Genomic DNA, 24147 nt, shown 5'->3' with positions numbered 1-24147 from the left:
ACAGGTCAATTTTACATTCAGGTAAACGCATACACTACTAGACTAGTGTTCGGTGGATCTCAAAACCTTCCTTAAAGGGAACAGAAAATGCCGAGTGCTCAGCAGCCCCAGCTGCATGATCTTGCAGTGCAATTCCTAGGCAGGACCTTGCTGGCCTGGATGCTAGGACTGGATTGCCACCGATCCGACACCTAGGCCTTGTTGACCAACTTAATGTATACAACCAAAATGGAGCATCTCCTATTGTTACCCCAAGAAACCATGACAACGTAACTCTTTTCATGTGATTATTAAGGATGCAGCTACAAGGAGACAGTAAGAAAATATCAGATCCCTATTATTTAGTGATAGCAACGCCATATATATACCAAACAAGATTATGCTCTTGCTCCCAAATTCCACACAAAAGGGTCAAAAGTTCACAAGAGCACGCCCAGCAGTTCAGATTTCTCGAGTTCTCACCTCGTCGGTGATGCCAGCGTCCGAGTAATCCAGCAAGATGAAGAGGAATCCGGAGAAGGGCTTGCCCGCGTGGCTGGGACCCGCTTGTTCCCGGGCGGGAGGCCTCGCCGTCGCGCCCCTAGCTCCTGCGCTCCCATCCTCCTCCTCTGGTCCTCGGTCGCTCCTCCTCTGCGCACCATCTCCGCCCGCATCCCCGGCTCCGATTGAGGTGCCGCGCCCGCCATCGCGCCCGCGGAGCCCTCGGCTCTCTCCCCCGCTGCGAATGCTGGGGCAGCCTCCGCTGCCGCGCTCACCGCCGTCGCCTTCGACCTCTTGTGTCCCTCCTCCGTCGCCCCTGGGGAGGCCCCCGCTGCCTCGCTCGCCGCCGCGGGGCGGCTGCCTTCCGCTGCTTTCTTGGGGCAGGCGGCGTGTGGGCTTGAAGACGGCAGACTTGGTGGGGGAGAGGCGGGAGGGGTTCCGATTTGGGGGATTGTTCCAAGAATTCGGGGGGAGAGGCGGGGGGCGGGGGGGGGGCGTTTCGAAGCTGTGGCCTTCTAGAAGAGCCGTTAGGCTACACTTCAGGTGATCGACCCTGCCCAAGGTCGGCTCCCTCCCAAGCCGTTGGATCCAAATATCCAACCCATTTGATCAGTCCGGCTGCATCGTTCCCCTCGTCTCACGCCTTGTGCGACGTTGCATGAAAACATTCCTCTCCCCTCACCGCGCTTGCGAGGGGAGGTCGGCCACCGCGCAAAAAAATCCGACGAGCGACTCCGCACGAGTCACGGGTGGTCATAGTGTGGGCTGATCACCGCGTCAGCACATGTCCCGACTAGAAACTCTGCATGGGTCATGGTTGGGCGTAGAGTTTGGTGATCACCGTCCCAGCATAGGTCGCGGCCGATCCCAGCACGGATGCTCGCCATCCCCAACATGGGTCGCGGTCGGTCCCAACATTGCAACACGGACGCTCGCCGTCCCCAACATGGTGCGGTCGTTCACAGCACGGCCACTCGCCGCCCTGCATCCGCGATCGTGGGCGTAGCATTTGTGGCCAGCAGTTGCAGAAGCCTTGTGGCCCACTTGTAACGCGTCGGAGGACATCGGCGTAGGTTAGCCAACTATGTCGGCAGCCGGCCTTCCAGCTCCCTGCAGCGGTGAGACACTGCCTTCTAGCGTCTCCCGGTAGGAGGCGCCAGTAGGTGTGAGCCATAGATGTGCAATGATATTTAGAGGAGGAAGGTGAGCGGTGATGGCAAGAGAAAGATTAATCCATGGTGTTGTGAGTGGCGGTGTCAATGTGAACGACGATAAGGGAGGTAGGAGACGCACAAAAAGTTGTGTGAGAGCGAGTGAGGGAGAGGGGGGTTGAATTAGAGTGTGTGGCTGCATACGATGCGCTAGATGATTGCGGTAGATATAAGGTTGGCAAAGGGTTACACGTGGGGTCCACCAGCAAGATGTGCGCGATGGACGTGGGCGTTGATCGGTCGCCTGGTTCTAATCAATTTTCATATTTTGCTTGCATGATAAATCGGTAACCATTCACAAATTCACCTTTTTTAACAAGGGTAGCATTAATAGATGAAACGAGTTACAACACTGCACAAAGAATCCCACATGGAATAAAAATTATAACATGATCATCCCTTTATCAAATCGGACCCGAAAATGATTCGACAAAAATGCAATTGAGTCCTAATGCTCCCGGGAGACCTCGTCGGAGATGCTATCGCCACTATGTCATGCGAAATACTTGGCATCTTGCAAGGAGAAGAGGGCCTCCGCAATGGAGGTTGAAATTGCAGCGTCAATTTTTTTCGTCAAATCCACGTGAGGCAAGTGTTCCACCCTAGCCACTCATAGGGGTTCATTTGAGACTTGAGAAATTTTGATCCATGGCTCCATCTACCGAGATTAGAGCAATGCTATAAGATAGCTGAAGATGAACCAGAAAACCAACTTCAACTCACCCTTGAGCTCCAGGATCAAAATTCAAAAAATAGTTAAAATGAAAAAAACAGATTTTTTTTACATCAAAGATGCTCGAGTGCGCGATGTGCATGCAAAAAAAATGCAGGTGGACGTTCGAGGAGCTATATATAGGCAAAAGGCAAAATCGGGTCCAAACAATGTTCTTTTTCCAAAGTTTCTGTCGCTGCCATTTTTTGCCATGAAAACTTCGAATGTCAAAACACGTTGAATTGTGTACACACATGCTCATTCAAGCATCTTGGACGACAACCAAAAAATCATATTTTAATTTTGTTTACTACTGTTCATGCCACGGTGCAAATGCACATGGGCACTGAATTGTTGCACTCAAGAAAAAGAGGTTATTCAACCAAAATCACAGGCAGATGTTGGGGAAGGAAGGAACGATGTTTACCTTAGGGTATGTAGAGAAGGGCACAAATTATTTTGACAAGTCTTTTGAGGTTGATGGTGGCAGACATGGCATCGTGAATACAGAACTTCTACACCTACATGTTGTTGCCATCGAGAAATTAAATACTCCCTCCATTCATTTTTGTAAGTCGTTTAAGACAACTCAAAATAGGTTGTTTTACACATTGTCTAAAATGTCTTCAGTTTTCCTATAAAAGTGAATAGAGGAAGTAGTACTACTGTAGAACGAAGAGTAATCATATGCTCCGTGTCTCTCAAAACGCTTTTGAAGCCCCGGTTCTAAACTGTAAAGCATGCCGCACTGAACGAGGGAGTAATCATCAGCACGTGACTGCCAAGCGTTCATAACGTCTTGGTTCTCTGGGATGGGTGCGTCACCTAGCGGTGCTTCTAGAACATAATCTTTCTTGGCAGCTATGAGGATAATCCTCAGGTTCCGGACCCAGTCCGTATAGTTGCTGCCATCATCTTTCAGGTTGGTTTTCTCTAGGAACGTGTTGAAGTTGAGGACAACGTGGACCATTTGATCTACAAGACATATTGTAAAGATTTTAGACTAAGTTCATGATAATTAAGTTCATCTAATCAAATTATTCAATGAACTCCCACTCAGATAGACATCCCTCCAGTCATCTAAGTAAAACATGATCCGAGTTAACTAGGCCGTGTCCGATCATCACGTGAGAGGGACCAGTCAACATCGGTGAACATCTTCATGTTGATCGTAACTTCTATACGACTCATGCTCGACCTTTCGGTCTTCCGTGTTCCGAGGCCATGTCTGTACATGCTAGGCTCGTCAAGTCAACCTAAGTGTATTGCTGTGTAAATCTGGCTTACACCCGTTGTATTCGAACGTTAGAATCTATCACACCCGATCATCACGTGGTGCTTCGAAACAACGAACCTTCGCAACGGTGCACGGTTAGGGGGAACACTTTCTTGAAATTATTACGAGGGATCATCTTATTTAAGCTACCGTCATTCTAAGCAAATAAGATGTAAAACATGATAAACATCACATGCAATCAAATAGTGACATGATATGGCCAATATCATTTGCTCCTTTTGATCTCCATCTTCGGGGCTTCATGATCATCGTTGTCACCGGCATGACACCATGATCTCCATCATCATGATCTCCATCATCATGTCTTCTTGAAGTTGTCTCGCCATCTATTACTTCTACTACTATGGCTAACGCTTTAGCAATAAAGTAAAGTAATTACATGACATTTATGTTGACAACTCCTATGGCTGCTGCCAGTTGTCATACTCATCGACATGCAACTCGTGATTCCTATTACAAGAACATGATCAATCTCATACATCACATATATCATTCATCACATCTTTTTGGCCATATCACATCACACGGCACATGCTGCAACAACAAGTTAGACGTCCTCTAATTGTTGTTGCAAGTGTTTACGTGGTTGCTATAGGTTTCTAGCAAGAACGTTTCTTACCTACGCCAAAACCACAACGTGATATGCCAATTTCTATTTACCCTTCATAAGGACCCTTTTCATCGAATCCGATTCGACTAAAGTGGGAGAGACAGACACCCGCCAGCCACCTTATGCAACTAGTGCATGTCAATCGGTGGAACCAGTCTCACGTAAGCGTACGTGTAAGGTCGGTCCGGGCCGCTTCATCCCACGATGCCGCTGAATCAAGATAAGACTAGTAACGGCAAGCAAATTGACAATATCCACGCCACAACTGCTTTGTGTTCTACTCGTGCATAGAAACTACGCATAGACCTAGATCATGATGCCACTGTTGGGGAACGTAGCAGAATTTTAAAATTTTCTACGCATCACCAAGATCAATCTATGGAGTCATCTAGCAACGAGGGAGAGAGGAGTGCATCTACATACCCTTGTAGATCGTGCGCGGAAGCGTTCAAGAGAACGGGGTTGATGGAGTCGTACTCATCGTGATCCAAATTACCGATGACCTAGCGCCGAACGGACGGCACCTCCGCGTTCAACGCACGTACGGTTGGGAAGACGTCTCCTCCAACTTGAGCATGCGGACTAGCTTGGGGATGCTTGATACGTCCCCAACGTATCTATAATTTTTGATTGCTCCATGCTATATTATCTACTGTTTTGGACATTATTGGGCTTTATTATCCACTTTTATATTATTTTTGGGACTAACCTATTAACCGGAGGCCCAGCCCAGAATTGCTATTTTTTGCCTGTTTTAGGGTTTCGAAGAAAAGGAATATCAAACGGAGTCCAAACGGAATGAAACCTTCGGGAACGTGATTTTCTCAACGAACAAGACCCAGGAGACTTGGACCCTACGTCAAGACACAAAAGAGGAGGCCACGAGGTAGGGGGGTGCGCCTACCCCCCCCCCCCCCCCCAGGCGCGCCCTCCACCCTCGTGGGCCCCCTGTTGCTCCACCGACGTACTCCTTCCTCCTATATATACCTACGTACCCCCAAACGATTAGATACGGAGCCAAAAACCTAATTCCACCGCCGCAACTTTCTGTATCCACGAGATCCCATCTTGGGGCCTGTTCCGGAGCTCCGCCGGAGGGGGCATCGATCACGGAGGGCTTCTACATCAACATCATAGCCCCTCTGATGAAGTGTGAGTAGTTTACCTCAGACCTACGGGTCCATAGTTATTAGCTAGATGGCCTCTTCTCTCTTTTTGGATCTTAATACAATGTTCTCCCCCTCTCTTGTGGAGAACTATTCGATGTAATCTTCTTTTTGCGGTGTATTTGTTGAGACCGATGAATTGTGGGTTTATGATCAAGTCTATCTATGAACAATATTTGAATCTTCTCTGAATTCTTTTATGTATGATTGGTTATCTTTGCAAGTCTCTTCGAATTATCAGTTTGGTTTGGCCTACTAGATTGATCTTTCTTGCAATGGGAGAAGTGCTTAGCTTTGGGTTCAATCTTGTGGTGTCCTTTCCCAGTGACAGTAGGGGCAGCAAGATACGTATTGTATTGTTGCCATCGAGGATAACAAGATGGGGTTTTCATCATATTGCATGAGTTTATCCCTCTACATCATGTCATCTTGCTTAAGGCGTTACTCTATTTTTAACTTAATACTCTAGATGCATGCCGGATAGCGGTCGATGAGTGGAGTAATAGTAGTAGATGCAGGCAGGAGTCGGTCTACTTGTCTCGGACGTGATGCCTATATACATGATCATACCTAGATATTCTCATAACTATGCTCAATTCTTTCAACAGAATACTTATGCTCTCGAGAGAAGCCACTAGTGAAACCTATGGCCCCCGGGTCTATCTTCATCATATTAATCTCCTATTACTTAGTTATTTCCTTTGCTTTTTTACTTTGCCTTTATTTTACTTTGCATCTTTATCACAAAAGTACCAAAAATATTATCTTATCATATCTATCAGATCTCACTCTCGTAAGTGGCCGTGTAGGGATTGACAACCCCTATTCGCGTTGGTTGCGAGGATTTATTTGTTTTGTGCAAGTACGAGGGACTCACACGTAGTCTCCTACTGGATTGATACCTTGGTTCTCAAAAACCGAGGGAAATACTTACGCTACTTTGCTGCACCATCCCTTCCTCTTCGGGGGAAACCAATGCAGTGCTCAAGAGGTAGCAGTACTTTGGATGAGTACTCACGGTTGCTTTGCTACTTCTTTTTCCCCTTTTCTCGGTTATTGCGATCATATGATGGAGTCCAGGAGCCAGAGGATCCCGAGGATGATTCTACGTGGAGTTCGACTTCGAGGAGTAGTTAGGAGGTCCCACGCAGAAGGCCTTGGCTTTTCGACCGTTGCTACTTTTGTGCTAGCCTTCTTAAGGCAATCTTGTTTAACTTATATATGTACTCAGATATTATTGCTTCCGCTGACTCTTGTGTTTTCGAGTTTATGTATTCGATCCTTCGAGGCCCCTGGCTTGTAATATAAAGCTTGTATTATTTTAATTTGTGTCTAGAGTTGTGTTGTGATATCTTCTCGTGAGTCATTGATCTTGGTCGTACACATTTGCGTGTATAATTAGTGTACGGTCAAATCGGGGGCGTCACATTACCGGAACCCCCCGGGGAGTATATGGGCCTTATTGGGCCTTAGTGGAAAGAGAGAGGGGAAGCTAGCGCAGGCCGCGCCCCCCTCCCCCTTGGGTCCGAATTGGACTAGGGAAGGGGGGTTCCCCCTTTCCTCCTTCCTTCCTCTCCTACTCCAACTAGCGAAAGGGGGGAATCCTACTTTCAGTAGGAGTAGGACTCCCCCTAGGGCGCGCCATAGAAAGGGCCGACCCTCCCCCTCCTCCACTCCTTTATATACGGGGGAGGGGGGCACCCCATAGACACAAGTTGATTGTTTAGCCGTGTGCGGTGCCCCCCTCCACAGATTTCCACCTCGGTCATATCGTTGTAGAGCTTAGGCGAAGCCCTGCGTCGGTAACTTCATCATCACCGTCATCACGCTGTGTGCTGACAAAGCTCTCCCCCGACACTCAGCTGGATCTAGAGTTCGTGGGACGTCACCGAGCTGAACGTGTGCAGATCGCGGAGGTGTCGTACCTTCGGTGCTAGGATCGGTCGGATCGTGAAGACGTACGACTACATCAACCGCGTTGTCATAACGCTTCCGCTTACGGTCTACGAGGGTACGTGGACAACACTCTCCCCTCTCGTTGCTATGCATCACCTAGATGGATCTTGCGTGTACGTAGGAATTTTAGATGGCGGAGCAGACCATCATCCTCAAATCCATCCAATATGAGGCTTATGTGAAGTCCAACGGGCGCTTTATCTGGCAGCAGATGGCGGAGCAGACCGCCATCCTCGAATCCATCCAATATGAGGCTTATGTGAAGTCCAACCTGCGCTTTATCTGGCAACAGATGGCGGAGATCGACGAGCTCTTCACCTCTAGTTTGGACGAGATGCACCGGAGCCTTCGCATGCGGCCGCAGTTGCTCATCTACCCAGAGACGGGCACTCATTTCTTTCCTTTTGTTACTCAAAAAAAATTCCATTCCTTGCGGAATTTGGGCAACAAGTTTTTTTTAAGGAAATGTTGCTAATTTATTCATAGTTCACAGCTCCCTCAACTGTTACCTCTGAGCAAATACACTCGGGAGGACATGGAGCCAAGTTTTACATAAATTAGAGTGACAATTGTGATACATTGTCAAAAGCTAGGATGGCAAAAGTGAAATAAAATTAATTTGCTATTGCCACATAATGGCAATTGTGATATTTTTCAAAAGCTAAGAGTGGCAATACTGAAATGTCAAAATCTAGAGTGACATAAGGAAAATTGGCAAAATCTAGAGTGGCAAAAACAAAATTTTCTCTTTACATAAGGCATTACAGCAACCATTTCTAGATAAGATATGTGTGACCTTATTCGCTGACTGTCGCACCCAAGCAACTTTAAAATCATCAAAAGACCGAAGCAGCCCTTTGATCTCTTCAACTAGTTGCCCATTAGCTGAGAGATCTTTTGGAAGAGACACAATTTTTCTAGCCGCCGCCTGCGAGTCAGTTTCTATGATCACCTTCTGGACATTGAGTTCTTGAGTTAGGAAAATGGTTTGTCTACACGCTAGGAGCTCGACCACTTCGGAATCAGCAGCAACCGGGAAAAAATGGCTCGCACATGCAATGAATTTGGGCAACAAGTGGCGGGCAAGAAACGGAACGTGACGGGGCAGAGACGGATGACGGGATGGCCGCGACGACGTGGCGCGACGGGCATCGGCTGCTCCGCATCCACTCTCCACCACTCCTCCGTTCCCTTCCCAGCCCAAACCCAAAACCACGGGCACCTCCGCCACGCCACGCCAAAACCAACGCGCAGAAAATGGCGACGTCGACCAGCCTCGCCGCCGCGCTGCCGTCGCGGGTCACCTCCCCGGGCCGCCGCGCCGCCCTCTCCTGCACAACCTCCCGCGCGCAACCGCGACCGCACCCAGTCCGTGCCGTCTCATCGGTCGGGCCCCGCTGCAGGCTGGTCGTGACCTGCAACGCGCAGGCGGCGGCCCCCATGAGCATTGGGCAGGGGACGCCCGTCAGGCCGACAAGCGTGCTGGTGGTCGGCGCCACGGGGACCCTGGGACGGCAGGTGGTCAGGAGGGCGCTGGACGAGGGCTACGACGTCAGGTGCCTCGTCAGGCCCCGCCCGGCGCCCGCCGACTTCCTCCGGGACTGGGGCGCCACCGTGGTCAATGTAGGTTTGCACTGCGCAACCGACCGTACTCTTCACTTCTTCCCGCTATAGGTAATTTAGGGGCACCACATTGCGGATTCTGTCTCATGATCGTCTGTGCGTGTGACTGATTCAATTAGGCCGACCTCAGCAAGCCAGAGACGATACCCGCTACGCTTGTTGGCGTTCATACGGTCATTGATTGCGCCACGGGGCGGCCGGAAGAGCCCATTCGAACGGTAAATGCCATCAGCATGTAATCTCTCAAAATACAGTGGAGAATTGTATTGTGTCTTGTGTTTCTTTGAGTCATTATTAAACGACTTCTGTGTTTCGGACGCTGATGGTTGTTCCATTTAGGTAGACTGGGAAGGAAAGGTTGCTCTAATCCAGTGCGCTAAGGCCATGGGGATTCAGAAGTATGTCTTCTACTCCATTCACAACTGCGACAAGCATCCTGAGGTCCCCTTGATGGAGATCAAGTATTGTACAGAGAGGTTTATTCAGGACACAGGTCTGGATTACACCATCATCCGATTGTGCGGTTTCATGCAGGTAGATGCGATCCTTATCCTGGGTTTCTGTTTCGGCCAGGAAATTCCTTTTGCTACTCATGCTGATGCTAGATTGCAAAAGGCGCTAAACAAGTTCCTGGCTAAACTACCTGTGTATTGCTCATAGTTCATGATAGACATAAACAAGTAGTAAAAATTAAAAGCACTGAGGTGACATATAGTTGAAAGCTCATGTCATACATCTTTTCATAGTCATGTTTGCCGGTTGTTTCTAGAAATGAATTTCCATCTATTTTTTGGTTTTAGGGCCTAATTGGGCAATATGCGGTGCCTATACTAGAAGAGAAGTCAGTTTGGGGAACTGATGCTCCGACTCGGATTGCATACATGGATACCCAGGTTATCTTCTCTCCCTTTCCATTGGAAAAATGAAACTGTGTATATCTATGTACCAGTCTCTCTCCAAAGTAGCTTTCTGTTGACGTGCCTTCTCTGTGCAACTATAGGACGTCGCTCGCCTGACATTTGTTGCTTTGCGCAATGAGAAGGCCAGCAAAAAACTCCTAACATTTGCTGGACCACGTGCTTGGACAACTCAGGAGGTAATTAACTCTATTGCTTTTTCTAGTGAATGAAGTATATATAATGTTCAGTAGGGTCTGCTGAACCAAATTTATTATTGACTTGTCATTAATAAGTAGTTAGTATAACGTACTATTTCATAGGGAATGTACAAATATAGTCATCATGCATTTTCTTTTTCTTTTGAGAATGTACCAAATGATGGCTTATGGGAGTTGGTACATTATTATTTTAATTCTATTTATTTTGCCTTCTCCAGGTTATTACATTATGTGAGAGACTGGCTGGGCAAGATGCCAATGTAACTACTGTCCCTGTTGCAGTCTTGAGATTTACCCGTCAATTAACACGGTTCTTCCAGTGGACAAACGATGTGGCTGATAGGCTGGCATTTTCAGAGGTTTGTCTAGGCCTTTTTGTGCACTGCACATGTAATTCAGTAACGGTAATATACTAGTAAGGTACAAGTGTATTGCACGTCGGGGCTTATAGATAACCAAAGTACGATCAAATATTGGCATATCACATTACAACAGGTAAACATGTAAATTTAGTCACGTATGCATCAAGTATAAGATGTAGATTTAGTACTTGTAGTGCATCCCACTCAAATGAAATTTATGGAAGTACTATGAGAGTCTTGAAGAAAAGATAAAATAAAGTAAAAATGAATGGCAATTCTTTTAGAGCCAAAAAAAAAACCTTGAGACAACTAAAATATGGAAGAATCTAAAATAAATGTTAAATGCATGTGCTTTGAGAAAAGGAATGACAATTCATCTAGAAGAAAAGAGTCAGCAGAAAGTCTGGAAGTTTCTAGAACAAAAGAGAGACGTCTGTGTTTTTAGTTTTGTGTATATAGTGCATTGTGCTTAACCTTAGCCATGGAATCATCTAGATAGTACCCGTGTCGGAATATAGTGTAGTGAAGAGGATATCCAATGGCCAACAATGCTCGGATTTGCCAACTCTCTACCACCGGATTGGCTTCATCAAACAGCCAATATTCAAAGTTATTCATACACTATATAGTGGTATAGATATAGATATATATCAAAGCCTGTGAAGGCTAACAATAAATTTACATTTTTATATCCAGGTGCTCTCCAGCGACACCGTTTTCTCAGCTCCAATGAATGAGACATACCAGCTTCTTGGGGTGGAGGCAAAGGATATCCTCACCTTAGAGAAGTATTTACAAGATTATTTCTCCAACATATTAAAGAAATTGAAGGGTCTCAAGGCACAGTCCAAGCAAAGTGACATATACTTTTAAAAAGAGGGATTTCAACAAAATTATGACATATTTCTGATGCAAATATGTGCGCCAAGACACAGATGAGTGACTACAATTTTTCTTGTATATTTTTCATTTTGTTGTGTATGAGAAGGCACAATCTTATTAGGGCGATGTGTATAGAATCCCGACACTTGGTCGATCTAAAAATTATGCAAAGCAGTCTAAAAGTCCTGAATTCATAGTGAACTCGTATTGTTCTCAAATTATGAGTTATACCATGACTGTTAACTAATAAAAAACGGTAGTTCAGAATATACTGGAATGTAAATATGTTTGTAATCTGTTCGGTGACAAATAACCAGAAACAACTACATGAGAATGAAAGAAACATGTTTGATCATGTTGGCCCTTTGGAGAAGGCATGTCTATGAACAGGAAGCAAGTTTCCAATGGTAGTTCAGAATATGCTGGAATGTAAATATGTTTGTAATCTGTTCGGTGACAAATAACCAGAAACAACTACATGAGAATGAAAGAAACATGTTTGATCATGTTGGCCCTTTGGAGAAGGCATGTCTATGAACAGGAAGCAAGTTTCCAATGGTAGTTCAGAATATGCTGGAATGTAAATATGTTTGTAATCTGTTCGGTGACAAATAACCAGAAACAACTACATGAGAATGAAAGAAACATGTTTGATCATGTTGGCCCTTTGGAGAAGGCATGTCTATGAACAGGAAGCAAGTTTCCAATGGTAGTTCAGAATATGCTGGAATGTAAATATGTTTGTAATCTGTTCGGTGACAAATAACCAGAAACAACTACATGAGAATGAAAGAAACATGTTTGATCATGTTGGCCCTTTGGAGAAGGCATGTCTATGAACAGGAAGCAAGTTTCCAATGGTAAACACCAATCTTGCTATTTGATCTCGTAGAGTTTGTGTCAAGTCTCTGTCCCAGATATGTGTCACAACAGACCCAGAAAGATATTGAAAGAAGGTATCAGAGGCGGACACTATTTTTTCTGCATTTAGGAGCCTCAAGTGTGTTCCTCACTTATTCATGTTCCAGTTGTTGCAGTAAGAATCAAATACCTCACTTGTTGTATTCCGATTATTGCAGCGAGACTCCAGTTGAAAGTGTAACTTATTGGCTCTGGGGTTTTAAATTGGACATTTTCCTTTGTGATACATGTGGTGTAGCCTGGTAATTATTGACACAGATAATGTTTCTGTTAGAACCAGCTGTGTGCTAATTACTCCCTCTGTAAACTAATATAAGATCATTTAGATCACTAGTTTAGTGATCTAAACGATCTTACATTAGTTTATGAGTTGTACAAGTTTATACTTTGTGTTCTGGAGCTGGCATATTTCTATATAGGTTTAGAACCACTGCACAAGGAGTGTATCGTGTATCAACAACATTCTTAAACATGCAACATGACTATTTGAAAACCAAACAACTAAGTTGCACTTGAACTGTTTTCTGAAAAACACTTCTATAGACTATAATAGTCAATAATGACAAGCATCTTCCAAGTAACTTGGTCTTTTCTTCCCAGGATAGAATCTTTTGAGTGAACCATCCAAAACTTAAGCAATTGTAATATAAAATATGAATTTGATAAATAACCGTGTCTGTTCCTCAATTGAGTATATTTATGTACAGTGTGTTTCATGTACACATGTTGCAAAATTGTTCTAGTGATCAGCAAATCCTCTAAAAGGCGGACGCCAATCACAGTGGATCAGAGTTGGTACATCTAGTCTACAAACTGAGAATATTTAGAAGAGAGACTCTGCTCTGAATCAATCTCCTGAACAAAGTCTCAACTCCACTCTCAAGATCAACGATGTCCAACTCCAGCACCTGCAGTTGCTCCTCTTCGCAATTAACTCTTTTCTTCTGGAATGCCTTTGACACAAGAGCCCACTTGTTAGAATTCGGTGGTGCAATTTGCTTCGACAGGAGTTCCATTGAGGATCCAATCATTGTGACAGCGGCTTCTCTAGCTTCAGTCAACAACCTGACCACTCTGCAGCTCTGCAGATCAGCCGAAGAAGACTTCTTGGTGTTCTTCTTGAGCGTTTTTTGCACTTTCTTAATCTGGTGAAACCAAGACTGAATCTTGACCTGAAGAGCTGCATCTTCTCCTCTCTTGATAACCAACTGCATGTCTTGGACGCTTGCCTTGAGCTCGGAAAAGCTGACTTGCACGACATTGCAGAGGTCAAGCAAGATAAGGGAGCGCTCGAGCTCTTGCTCCACAGAAATCCTTTGCTGCGTTTTGCAGAGGAGAATTTGGCTGCTAGGCAAGCATGTGAGCTCATCGATGCAGTCATAGATGTCTCCAAGCCTCCTTAGCCCAACACACACTGTCCCAATTGTTGATAAGGGAGAGACGGTGGCTGTGTTTAGGCTATGCAGCTGTTGATCGACATCGGTTTCGCCGGATCGAGGGCTGGAAGGCACACTCGTGGACCTGAGGTGGGGTGCCATGATTGTGTTGGAAGCTGAAGTTTTTTCGTTTGCTCTCTGGAGATAGAAGATAAGAGAAGCTGCTCTGCGATGGTGTTGAGTTCTGCCTATGGGCTTGTCCCTATATATACAGGTATGTACAGAAAGAAGCAGAAGCCCTGGCATGACCCTCTAGACAGCAAGAATCTCAATGATAACGCTGTGTCGTGCTGCCGTGACAAATACCACCCATCTCCATCACAGGATGCTGCTTTTCCTATGTCTCCCAACCAAGCTTCTTGATTATTGGGGGCAAACTCATATGCACAGGTGTGTTGGTCCAGATTGGCGAGCTGTGCCTTTGGTAGTCGAAGAACAGTTGACTTCACCTCTCCAGGCTCCACTGCTACGTCGTGTTTATCTGGTTTCTGATCACCTCTTGCGCGGCATCGCTGACATGTTTCGCCTGCCTGCCGCGCTTGCAAGCATTTCACATCTATTGCAATCTTGAGATGATCCATGTGCTGTCTGATTTTCCACTACTGAATCACAATGCTATGTTCCGATTTTGGCAGCAAGAATCAGCATGACAGCTCGTTCTGTTGCATGCTCTAAACTATTTTAATGGAGTTTGCTAATTCCATGTACTGGAAGCAACAACCTACAAATTTGATCACTCATGCGTAGCTCAATTTTTCTGAGTGCACTAATTATCCTCCCAATGAATTATCATATTCCAACAATTGCCTACAAAAGCCAGCAGGTTAGTTCACTCTACCAGCGGATCTTTACATAGTTGCATGCTTAGAGAATATTATAGTGGATTGGTAGCCAAGTCGTATTGGTGACAAGGTGTTACTATCTAGTTTTTGTACAGCTGTTAATTCAGTTGGTATTTTTTATGCTCAACTCATGCAGCTTACACACTCAACCTCTTCGACGTTGAGCTGGCATGTTTTGGCTATGATAGCAAGATCTGTTGCTCAGTGTCGTGGATATAATCCTGACAGTATTATGGGGGTATGAATGTAGAGGCAATCGTATCTGCCGAGCGGTGTAGATGAGTGTATGCGCAAGGGTTTATACATGTTCGAGCCCTCTTTGGTGGTGGTAATACCCTAATCTTGTAGTGCTCTTAGCTCTTGGCGTAAGGCACAAGATGTGAATGCTCAACCCTCAGCCCGGTGCTCCCCTCCCGGTTTATATAGAGTGTGCCAGGAGGGGGTACATAATAGGCTGATATTAATGCTATTCATGGCTTCAGGTGTATCCGATTATTTCCTGGCTATTACTGCTAGTAACTGCCGTATTTAACTAGATTATTCCACCGTTGGGTAACTGCTATCATTAAGACATCGTGGTTGATAGGGTATCATAGGTAGTCGCCGACTGTAGGTCTAGCCGACTGCTCCCGTCATCTTCATGACCGACTGCTAGGTCTTGTCCATCAGGGGGTGTAGAATCCGAATATAGGGGCTTAGCCAGATTACGAGTCATCCTTTTGGTCCTTGATATCTACTAGGGCTCCGAATCCTATCGGCCGAAGGTGATGTCCTTCGGCCCATGTCTTTCTGGGCCGTATCTTTGATGGCTATGGCCTTCTGGAGGGCCATCGTATACTTGGGCCTACCCCATATTTATAATCCCGACACTTAGGATCTTTTGCTTGTTTCTGGTGGCATGAGAAATGGCATCTGAATAAGATGGCCATCTCAAAGTTAATCATTTTAAAGATCAGCTTGACCAATTGATCCTATTACGTCTATAGTAAACAATAATGATAATCATCTTGTAAGTAAATCATATTGGTTCTCTCATAGAAGAATCGTTCGAATGATCCGCCCCAAACTTAGGTCATTGTATCAAACCATGAATACACAATCTTGTCGACACGAGGAAATGGACAAAAAGCCGTGTTTTTGTTTCTCAATGGAGTATGTTTATGTACAAATTCCTCCCATGTATACACATTACAAAATTGTGATGATGATCAGCAAGCCCTGCAAAAGGCGGATACCGATCACAGGGGATCAGAGTCAGTATATGATCTCCTCTACAAGCTCAGAGTATTCAGAAGAGAAACTCTGCTTTGGATCAATCTCCTGAACAAAGACTCGACTCCGTTCTCAAGATCAACAATGTCCAACTCCAGCACCTGCAATTGCTCCTCCTTGCACGCCACACTTTTCTTCTGGGACGCCTTGGACACAAGAGACCACCTGCTGGAATTCGGCACGGCAATTTGCTTCGACAGGAGTTCCAAAGAGGATTCAAGCATTGTTACAGCGACGTCCCTAGCGTCAGCCAACAGACTGACCACTCTGCAGCTCTCGACATCAGCCGGAGAAGACTTTCTGCTCATCTTCTTGAACTGCTTTTGCGCTTTCTTGGTCAGGCGGAACCAAGACTGGATCTTGGCCTGAAGAGCAGCCGCATCATCTCTTCTCTTTGGTAACCAACTGCATGTCCTGTACGCTTGCCTTGAGCTTGGAGAAGCTCACTTGCACCGCGTCGCAGAGGTCGAGCAACACCAGGGAGTGCTCGAGCTCTTGCTCCACAACAATCCTCTGCTGCGGCTTGTAGATGAGAGCTTGGCTGCTGGGTAAGCTTGTGAGCTCGTCAATGCAGTCGTAAATATCTCCAAGCCTCCTTAGCCCGTCGAGCATTGTCTCGATGGTTGAAGAGGGTGAGGAGACGGAGGTGTTTAGGCTCTGAAGTTGTCTTTCGACATTGGTTTCGCCCGCGCAGGGGCTTGAAGGCGCACTTGAAGATCTGAGGTGGGATGCCATGGCTGTAGTGGGAGCCTGAAGTTCCTTTTCTTCTCTAGGGATGGAGGGAGAGGAGAGAAAGACGTCGTGTTGCAATGGTGTTGAAATTTGGCCATGTCTTTTCCCTATATATATACGGAAAGATGAAGAAGCCATGGTTTACCGAAAAAGGCTTTCGCCCCGTTTTATATATGTTAAACGAGAATATTGGGCAACTACTCGACACCCTAAGGAGGGTGCGGCTATGTCATTATATATAAATATCAAAGGGTACAAGTACAAGGTGTATACACAAGTCTACGTATGAACAAGTCTACGTATACATATACAATCTAACACCCTCCCTTAATCTTAACTGTGGCCTGAAGTACAAACTAAGTTAAGATTGTGCCTGCAGCCTACAAACCGTGGTTGTGGAAGAGGCTTCGTGAAGATGTCAGCAAGTTGATCCTTTGATGAGATGAACTTGATGCTAAGTAGCTTCTGTGCAACACGCTCTCGAACAAAGTGATAGTCAACCTCGATGTGTTTCGTTCGAGCATGAAACACCGGATTAGATGACAAGTATGTAGCACCAATGTTATCACACCAAAGTACTGGAGGATGAGCTGAAGGGACTCTCAACTCTCTCAACAAAGACTGAACCCAAATGATCTCAGCCGTCACATCAGCAACTGCTTTGTACTCGGCTTCCGTACTGCTGCGAGACACCGTAGCCTGCTTGCGAGCATTCCAAGCGATCAAGTTAGAACCAAGAAACACTGCATACCCCCCCCCCCCCAGAACTAAAACACCGCCCCCCCCCCCCCCCCACCCCCCCGTGGATCGCCGGTCATCAGGACTACCAGCCCAGTCTGCATCTGAAAAGGCTGAGATCTCATAAGACGGCGCCGGTTGGAGGAGCAAACCATAAGACGTAGTGAGACAGATATAACGCAGGATACGCTTCACAGCTGACCAATGAGATGTCCTGGGTGCATGGAGAAACTGACAGACACGATTGACTGCATAAGAGACATCTGGTCTGGTGATAGTAAGATACTGCAGACCTCCAACAAGACTGTGGTACTCAGTGGCATCATCAGGTGAGAGAGGGTCTCCATCAAGAGCAGACAACCGATCAGTGGCAGACATCGGAGTACTGGCAGGTTTACACTTCAGCATACCAGCACGACGCAACAAATCCAGAGAATACTTCTTTTGAGTAAGAGTTACCCCAACAGAAGACCGTGACACCTCCAGACCAAGGAAGAAGTGCAGAGCACCTAGATCCTTGACAGCAAAATCACCACTTAACGCAGACACAAGACGGTCTGCCGCAACATCTGAGGAACTGATGAGGATGATATCATCAACATAGACCAGTAAATACATCGTAACCTCAGGACGCTGAAGAAGAAACAACGATGTGTCAGCAGTGGAGGGAATAAACCCAAGCGCCCTCAGAACAGAGCCGAGACGTGCGTGCCAGGCACGGGGAGCCTGCTTAAGCCCATAGAGTGCCTTAAAAAGACGACAGAGATGATGAGGACGCGCAGGATCCACAAACCCTGGCGGCTGACGCATATAAACCTCCTCCTCCAGGACTCCATGCAAGAAAGCATTCTGCACATCAAGTTGATGGAGAAACCATCCTCGAGTAACAGCAAGGGACAGCAACAAACGAATGGTAGTGGGCTTGATAACTGGACTGAACGTGTCTTCATAATCAAGACCATACCTCTGTTTGAAGCCCTTAGCCACTAGCCTTGCTTTGTAACGCTCGATGGAGCCATCAGCATGTCTCTTGACTTTAAACACCCACTTCGAATCAATGATATTGACCCCAGATACTGGGGGAACAAGCTGCCAGGTGTCGTTCTTCAGCAGCCTGAAACTCCTGTTCCATCGCGACACGCCAGTGAGGAATGCCTAGTGCAGCCTGAAAATGTCGAGGCTCGGCAGTAGGATCCTCAGCAGCATGAGCCATGCACACGGCGAGCCACGCTACAGTCCCATCGGTTCGGATCTTTGGCTGAAAGACACCTGTCTGGCTGCGTGTGCGAGGTCGAAGAGCAGCAGGCTGTGGTTGCAGCTTCGGGCTTGATGCAGGTGACGACAGAGGCGAGGCCGAGTCCTCCAGGCTCACGCCAGAGCCGTCTGGCGCTGGAGAGGCAGGCAGTGTTGGGCCCGGCGAGGCCGGCCCATCGGGAGCTGAAGCCGGCGCGTGTGAGGCAGCCCCTGGGCCAGGAGAGGAAGCGACCGGCCCAGGAGAAACCACCCGCGAAGCAGGCTCGGGCGACGCCCGCAAGGCGGGCGAGGACGGGGGCGATGCCCGCGAGGCGGCTACGGGTGCAGCTCCCGTGGGTTGCTGGGTACTGCCCGGTATGCATGCCCCATGCACACGATCAACCTCCGGATTCGGAGCATGCGTTGGTGCCTGTTCCTCAAGGAGCTCAAGACGAGCACCACGTCCAACACCTACATCATGGTTAGGAAGCAACACAGGAGCATGTGCAATATCCACAAATTGATCAGGCGTAGGTGTGGTAGAAGAAACGGCTGGCATAGGAGTGATAGAGATGTTCGGAAGTGCATGAAAGGGGAACACATTCTCATCAAATACAACGTCACGAGAAATGTAGACGTGATTGGTGGGAACATGTAGGCATTTGTACCCTTTGTGAAGGGAACTATACCCAAGAAAAACACACTTTTTCGACCGAAACTCTAGCTTATGTTTGTTATATGGATGCAAATGAGGCCAACATGCACACCCGAAGACTTTGAGAAATGTGTAGTCTGGGATTTCATTGAGCAAGAGTTCAAGCGGAGTTTTCATATTCAGTAGTCGTGAGGGCAGCCCATTGATCAAAAAACAGGCAGTGGAGAAGGCATCACTCCAGAACCTAAAAGGTACGGAGGCATGAGCTGATAAAATAATGCCAGTTTCGACAAGATGACGATGCTTGCGTTCAGCAGTCCCATTCTGCTGATGTCTATGAGGACAAGACACACGATGTGCAATCCCAAGTTTGTTAAAGAACGAGTTGAGGTTGTGATATTCACCCCCCCAGTCGGTTTGAACATGGATAATTTTCTGGTTAAGGAGACGCTCAACATGTGCTTGAAACTGTATAAAAACATCAAACGCATCAGATTTTTTCTTAATAAGATAAAGCCAAGTAAACCGACTATAAGCATCAATGAAACTGACGTAATAATTGTGGCCACTGACAGGCGTTTGGGCATGACCCCATACATCGGAAAACACAAGTTCAAGAGGATGTTTCACAACACGACTAGACTCTGAAAATGGGAGTTGATGACTCTTGCCCTGCCGACAGGCATCACAAATAGTTTCAGCAGATTTATTTGACACAACCGGTAGTTCATGACGATGCAACACATGACAAACTATGGGAGTAGCGGGATGACCAAGGCGCGCATGCCAATGTGTAGGTGACACACGAACACCACTGAACGCCTGAGGAGAAAACTGCATAGGAGGTGCGGTCGGCGCGTCAAGTGCATACAAGCCACGACGAAGACGACCGCTAAGCAGAACGGCCCTCGTGTCCCGATCCTTGATAAAGAAACGAAAAGGGTGAAACTCAGCAAGGACATTATTATCACGAGTAAGTTGTGGAACAGACAACAAACTACGTGAAGAAGTGGAAATACGAAGAACATTAGAAAGATGCAGTTTTCGCGAATTGTGTGCAAGAAGGAATGCCTGACCAACATGGGAGATGCGCATACCTGCTCCATTGGCGGTGTGTACCTGATCATGGCCGCGATATGGCTCCTGAGTGGAGAGCTTGCCCATGTCGTTGGTGAGGTGGTTCGTAGCTCCTGTGTCCATGTACCATGTAGGATCAATCGAGTAGGATGGAGTGCGTCCGTGCTCATGACTCACTACCGCAGCGGCCGCCTGTTTTTCATTCCCTTTGCCATTGTTGCCTAGGCCAAGGAAATCTTGTTTGTAGCGGCGATGACAGCGAGAAGCTATGTGGCGCTCAATACCACACATTTGGCAGGCCTGCTGAGCGCCGCAACAAGGGCAGCAAGCCACTGGCCGCGATCCGCCTGTGATGGAAGGCGCGGTGCCACGCGAAGTCTGCTGAGATGGAGCCGTCGGCTTGGCAGGGAGCGACAGCTTCTGTGGTTTGCCGCGGGTCGCGGCATTAGTGGAGGCAAAACTCGGAGCAGTTCGATGTGCTTTGATGCGCTGTTCGCGACCTAGGAGACGCACATACAGTTCCCGTGGCGGAATAGGCACCTCGCGACCATGGACGTTCTCAATGAGATTATCATAGTCATCATCGAGGCCATTGAGCACATGGGTGGTGAAATCCTCATCTCCAAGGGGCTGGCCAATTGAGGCCAACGTATCGGCAAGACCGGACATCTTGTTGAAGTACTCCGTGATAGTGAGGCCATCAAGTTTGGTCTCCCCCAACTCAGTGCGGATAGAGTGAGCACGCGCCTGAGATTGAGAGGCAAAGCTGCTGTGAAGCGCAGACCAAGCATCCCGAGATGTCGCGGCGAAGATGACAAGCGACGATACGCTCGGAGTGAGCGAGGACTGAATGGCAGAAAGTATCGCCTGGTCTTGAGCCACCCACACATGATGAGCCGGATGATACGGCGGCGGACAGGGGATGGAGCCATCAACATAGCCCTCCAAGTAGCGACTTCGGAGGAGGGGTAGCACCTGAGCCCGCCATGACAAGTAGTTGTCCGACGTAAGCTTCATCGGAAGGAGATGCGAGAAGTAGAACGGCGATGGCGCCGGAGCATAACCCGCAGGAGCATGTGTCGGTGTCGCATGAAGGCCCATCATCGGATCATCAACGTGAGGAGCAAGCGCCAAGGATGCCTCATAGCCAGGGGCAGCCGGGGCATCGACCGGACCGTGCAGGACCCCCGAGGACACGGCGGGCGCAGCACCGTAAGCCGCCCCATAGGGCTGCAGGTGCGATGGAGCCACCTGAGACGACGAAAGCGCCGACCCGTAGGATGACGCCGGCTAGGCAGGGGGCAGCGGTGGCGTGGCGCCGTAGGGGCGCCGTACCACGGGGCGTAGGGCTGGGGGAGGCCATAAGGCTGAGGGGCGCCATAGGGTTGAGAGGCGCCGTAGGGAGGAGGGGCGCCGTAGGGCTGAGGGGGAGCCACCCCATAAGCAGTCGGTGCAGGGCCGCGAAAAGGCGGCGGCGCCAAAGCGATGGTCGATGGAGTAGCGCCGCTTGTGGTGATTGGCGACTGCAGATTGCCCTGCCCGCCCTGCTCGACCAGAGGGCCCGCGGGGGGTCTGCCGGGCGGCGGAGGCTGCCGCCAGGTGGTGGCGAGCGGGGGCGACACAAGGAAGGGCGACGAGGGGGCGATCGACGCGACGGCGGTGGAGGCGGCCGGGGCGGCGGCGGAGTTGGATGATGCCATTGCGGCGGCGGCGCTAGGAGGTGCACCGGAAGACACAAAACCCTAGTCTGATACCATGTTAAACGAGAATATTGGGCAACTACTCGACACCCTAAGGGGGTGCGGCTATCTCATTATATATAAGTACCAAAGGGTACAAGTACAAGGTGTATACACAAGTCTACATATGAATAAGTCTACGTATACATATACAGTCTAACAATATATAAAGCAAAGATCACCAATAACTCAGTACATAGGCGCTGAGCGCAGCTACACCATCCCTAACACTACAAGAGCCATTGGGGCCTCAACCATGAACACGCCACCGCATAGAGAAGATACCACGGTTTCGCTGACATTATAGACAAGAAGAATCTCATCGACGATGGAGTGCTGTGCTTCTTCAATGTCCCCAGCCATCTGCAGCAGGCAGCATCTCTCTAAGTGAGGTTACAAGTTACAAGGCAATCGTGCCTCCATTATCGGGGGCAAGCTCGTCTGCACGGGCGTTTAGACCCAGATCATGAGGCCGGTGAGCTGTACCTTTGCTAGTCGAAGGACGGTTGGCTTCACCTCTCCAGGCTCCAACGCGGAACCTGTTTATCTGGTTTCTCATCACTCCTCGTGCGGCGTCGCTGGCATGTTTCACCTGCCTGCTGCCTTGCAAGTATTTGGTATCTATCTCAATCTGGATTATTGGCGGCAAACCACCCGTGCATTGCTGTGACCGGTGAGCAGTTGACCTCACATCCGGGCTGTGCTGCCGCGCTGACAGCATCTAGCACCCGTTGCGACCTCGAGATGTTCCATTCATGCGCCGTCCAATTTTCTTTCTGCTCCTTCGAGGAAGAGCAGGAGGAGGAAGAAGAAGATGCCACTGCAGAGCTGTAGCAGGACCAGCTTCTTCCATGTGATGTGTTGGCGAAACGCTAGCTCATCGGAGAAGATGCCGCCTACCCTCTACCATAGTGCTGCCAATGCCATCATGCCATGTCTCCATCACCGCAGGCAACATCATCCGCACGAGTGCTTACTTGGCTCATGAGCCGCTCACTGGAGGAGGAAGCAGGCCCGGCCCTGGTGGGTGGGGGGGGGCAGGGGGGGCGGCCGCCCCGGCCCCCCAACATCTAGGGGCCCCCTCCCAGACATGCATGCTGTACGCAGGTGGCCCATAGGCCCGTATCTTCCCCAGGACGAAATTGGCTCCATAAAGGAAAACCTAGGCTCACCGCAAAAAGTGAAATGAAAGCCTAAAAAAACTAGACAAGGACGCAATCAGTAATTCATTACTTCCATCTCCCGAAACGAAATAAGGCCCATATTGTATGCACGCAATCACGTCGTACAATCAACACGATTGTAACTCGTCAGATGTGAGATCGGATCCCTAATTCACTCCCTATTCCCTTTTTCTTGGCCCCGAACTTCAGATCCCGCTACTAGAGAATACTCCGGCGACCTGGTCCCGAACATCATATAGGAGTACTATCTGCCGGCGGCGTGCGAGTGTGAGTCGTAGCTGGGCGTGGCCACGCAGGACTCACACGCACATCGTCAGGCCATGGCGATTGATAGCGCCGAGCCCGTCCGTTATCCACTTTGCAGGCGCTGGGAGTACATCGCCGAGTGCCTCCGTCCACATCATGTTGTTGTGGAGCGCGTAATCATGAACGCCTATCAGCCGATGTGATTGTTCTGAGGTATATCATCTTACTATTTCCCTATTATTTACACTGCCCTCATCATCTATTCATTGTCATTTAACCTTGTTCGGTGCTGCGTAGCTGGGTTTTCTCGATGTTTTACGGGATCAATGGATGTCTAACGTTAGGAGTTTTTTTTCCTCTTCATGCATATGTCTATCCCCAATAGAAGAATGAGTGATTTCTTGCCATGCAATGATGCAAATCATAGCCTTACCACTAGGACGTGGATGGCCAGCAGGATTTTAGAAGAAACTTAGGATAATATGTAAAACAGTTTTGCTAAAGCACATCTAGATGTGCCCTAGACAAATCCTATGTAAAAAATATTAGTTGTAAATACCAAAATTGAATGCACTTAAGTGTAAATACCAATATTAGTTGTAAAAAATATATATTATTGTCCCTTTTTTGGGGGGCCTTGGATTTTTGACTTGCCC

General features: G+C 47.9%; 2 protein-coding genes and 1 pseudogene across 2 annotated transcripts; 1 reads left to right on the top strand and 2 right to left on the bottom strand.

The window, feature by feature from the left end:
• Positions 1-8539: 8539 nt before the first annotated feature.
• LOC125526036 (protein HIGH CHLOROPHYLL FLUORESCENCE PHENOTYPE 244, chloroplastic) lies at positions 8540-11617 on the top strand. Its single transcript, XM_048691063.1, has 7 exons — positions 8540-9055; positions 9175-9273; positions 9395-9589; positions 9856-9948; positions 10056-10151; positions 10391-10531; positions 11231-11617. The coding sequence occupies exons 1-7, from the start codon at positions 8555-8557 to the stop codon at positions 11405-11407; spliced, it is 1302 nt and encodes a 433-aa protein (XP_048547020.1). The 5' UTR covers positions 8540-8554; the 3' UTR covers positions 11408-11617.
• Positions 11618-12286: 669 nt separating this feature from the next.
• On the bottom strand, positions 12287-15040 carry LOC125526037. Its single transcript, XM_048691064.1, has one exon. It carries the CDS (start codon positions 14017-14019, stop codon positions 13144-13146), a length of 876 nt encoding a protein of 291 aa, XP_048547021.1. The 5' UTR covers positions 14020-15040; the 3' UTR covers positions 12287-13143.
• Positions 15041-15578: 538 nt separating this feature from the next.
• On the bottom strand, positions 15579-16750 carry LOC125526038 (annotated as a pseudogene).
• Positions 16751-24147: the final 7397 nt, after the last annotated feature.

The sequence above is a fragment of the Triticum urartu genome, chromosome 7 (genome assembly GCF_003073215.2).
Source record: "Triticum urartu cultivar G1812 chromosome 7, Tu2.1, whole genome shotgun sequence".
Lineage (NCBI taxonomy): Eukaryota > Viridiplantae > Streptophyta > Magnoliopsida > Poales > Poaceae > Triticum > Triticum urartu.
This window is presented reverse-complemented; position numbering and strand designations above follow the sequence as displayed.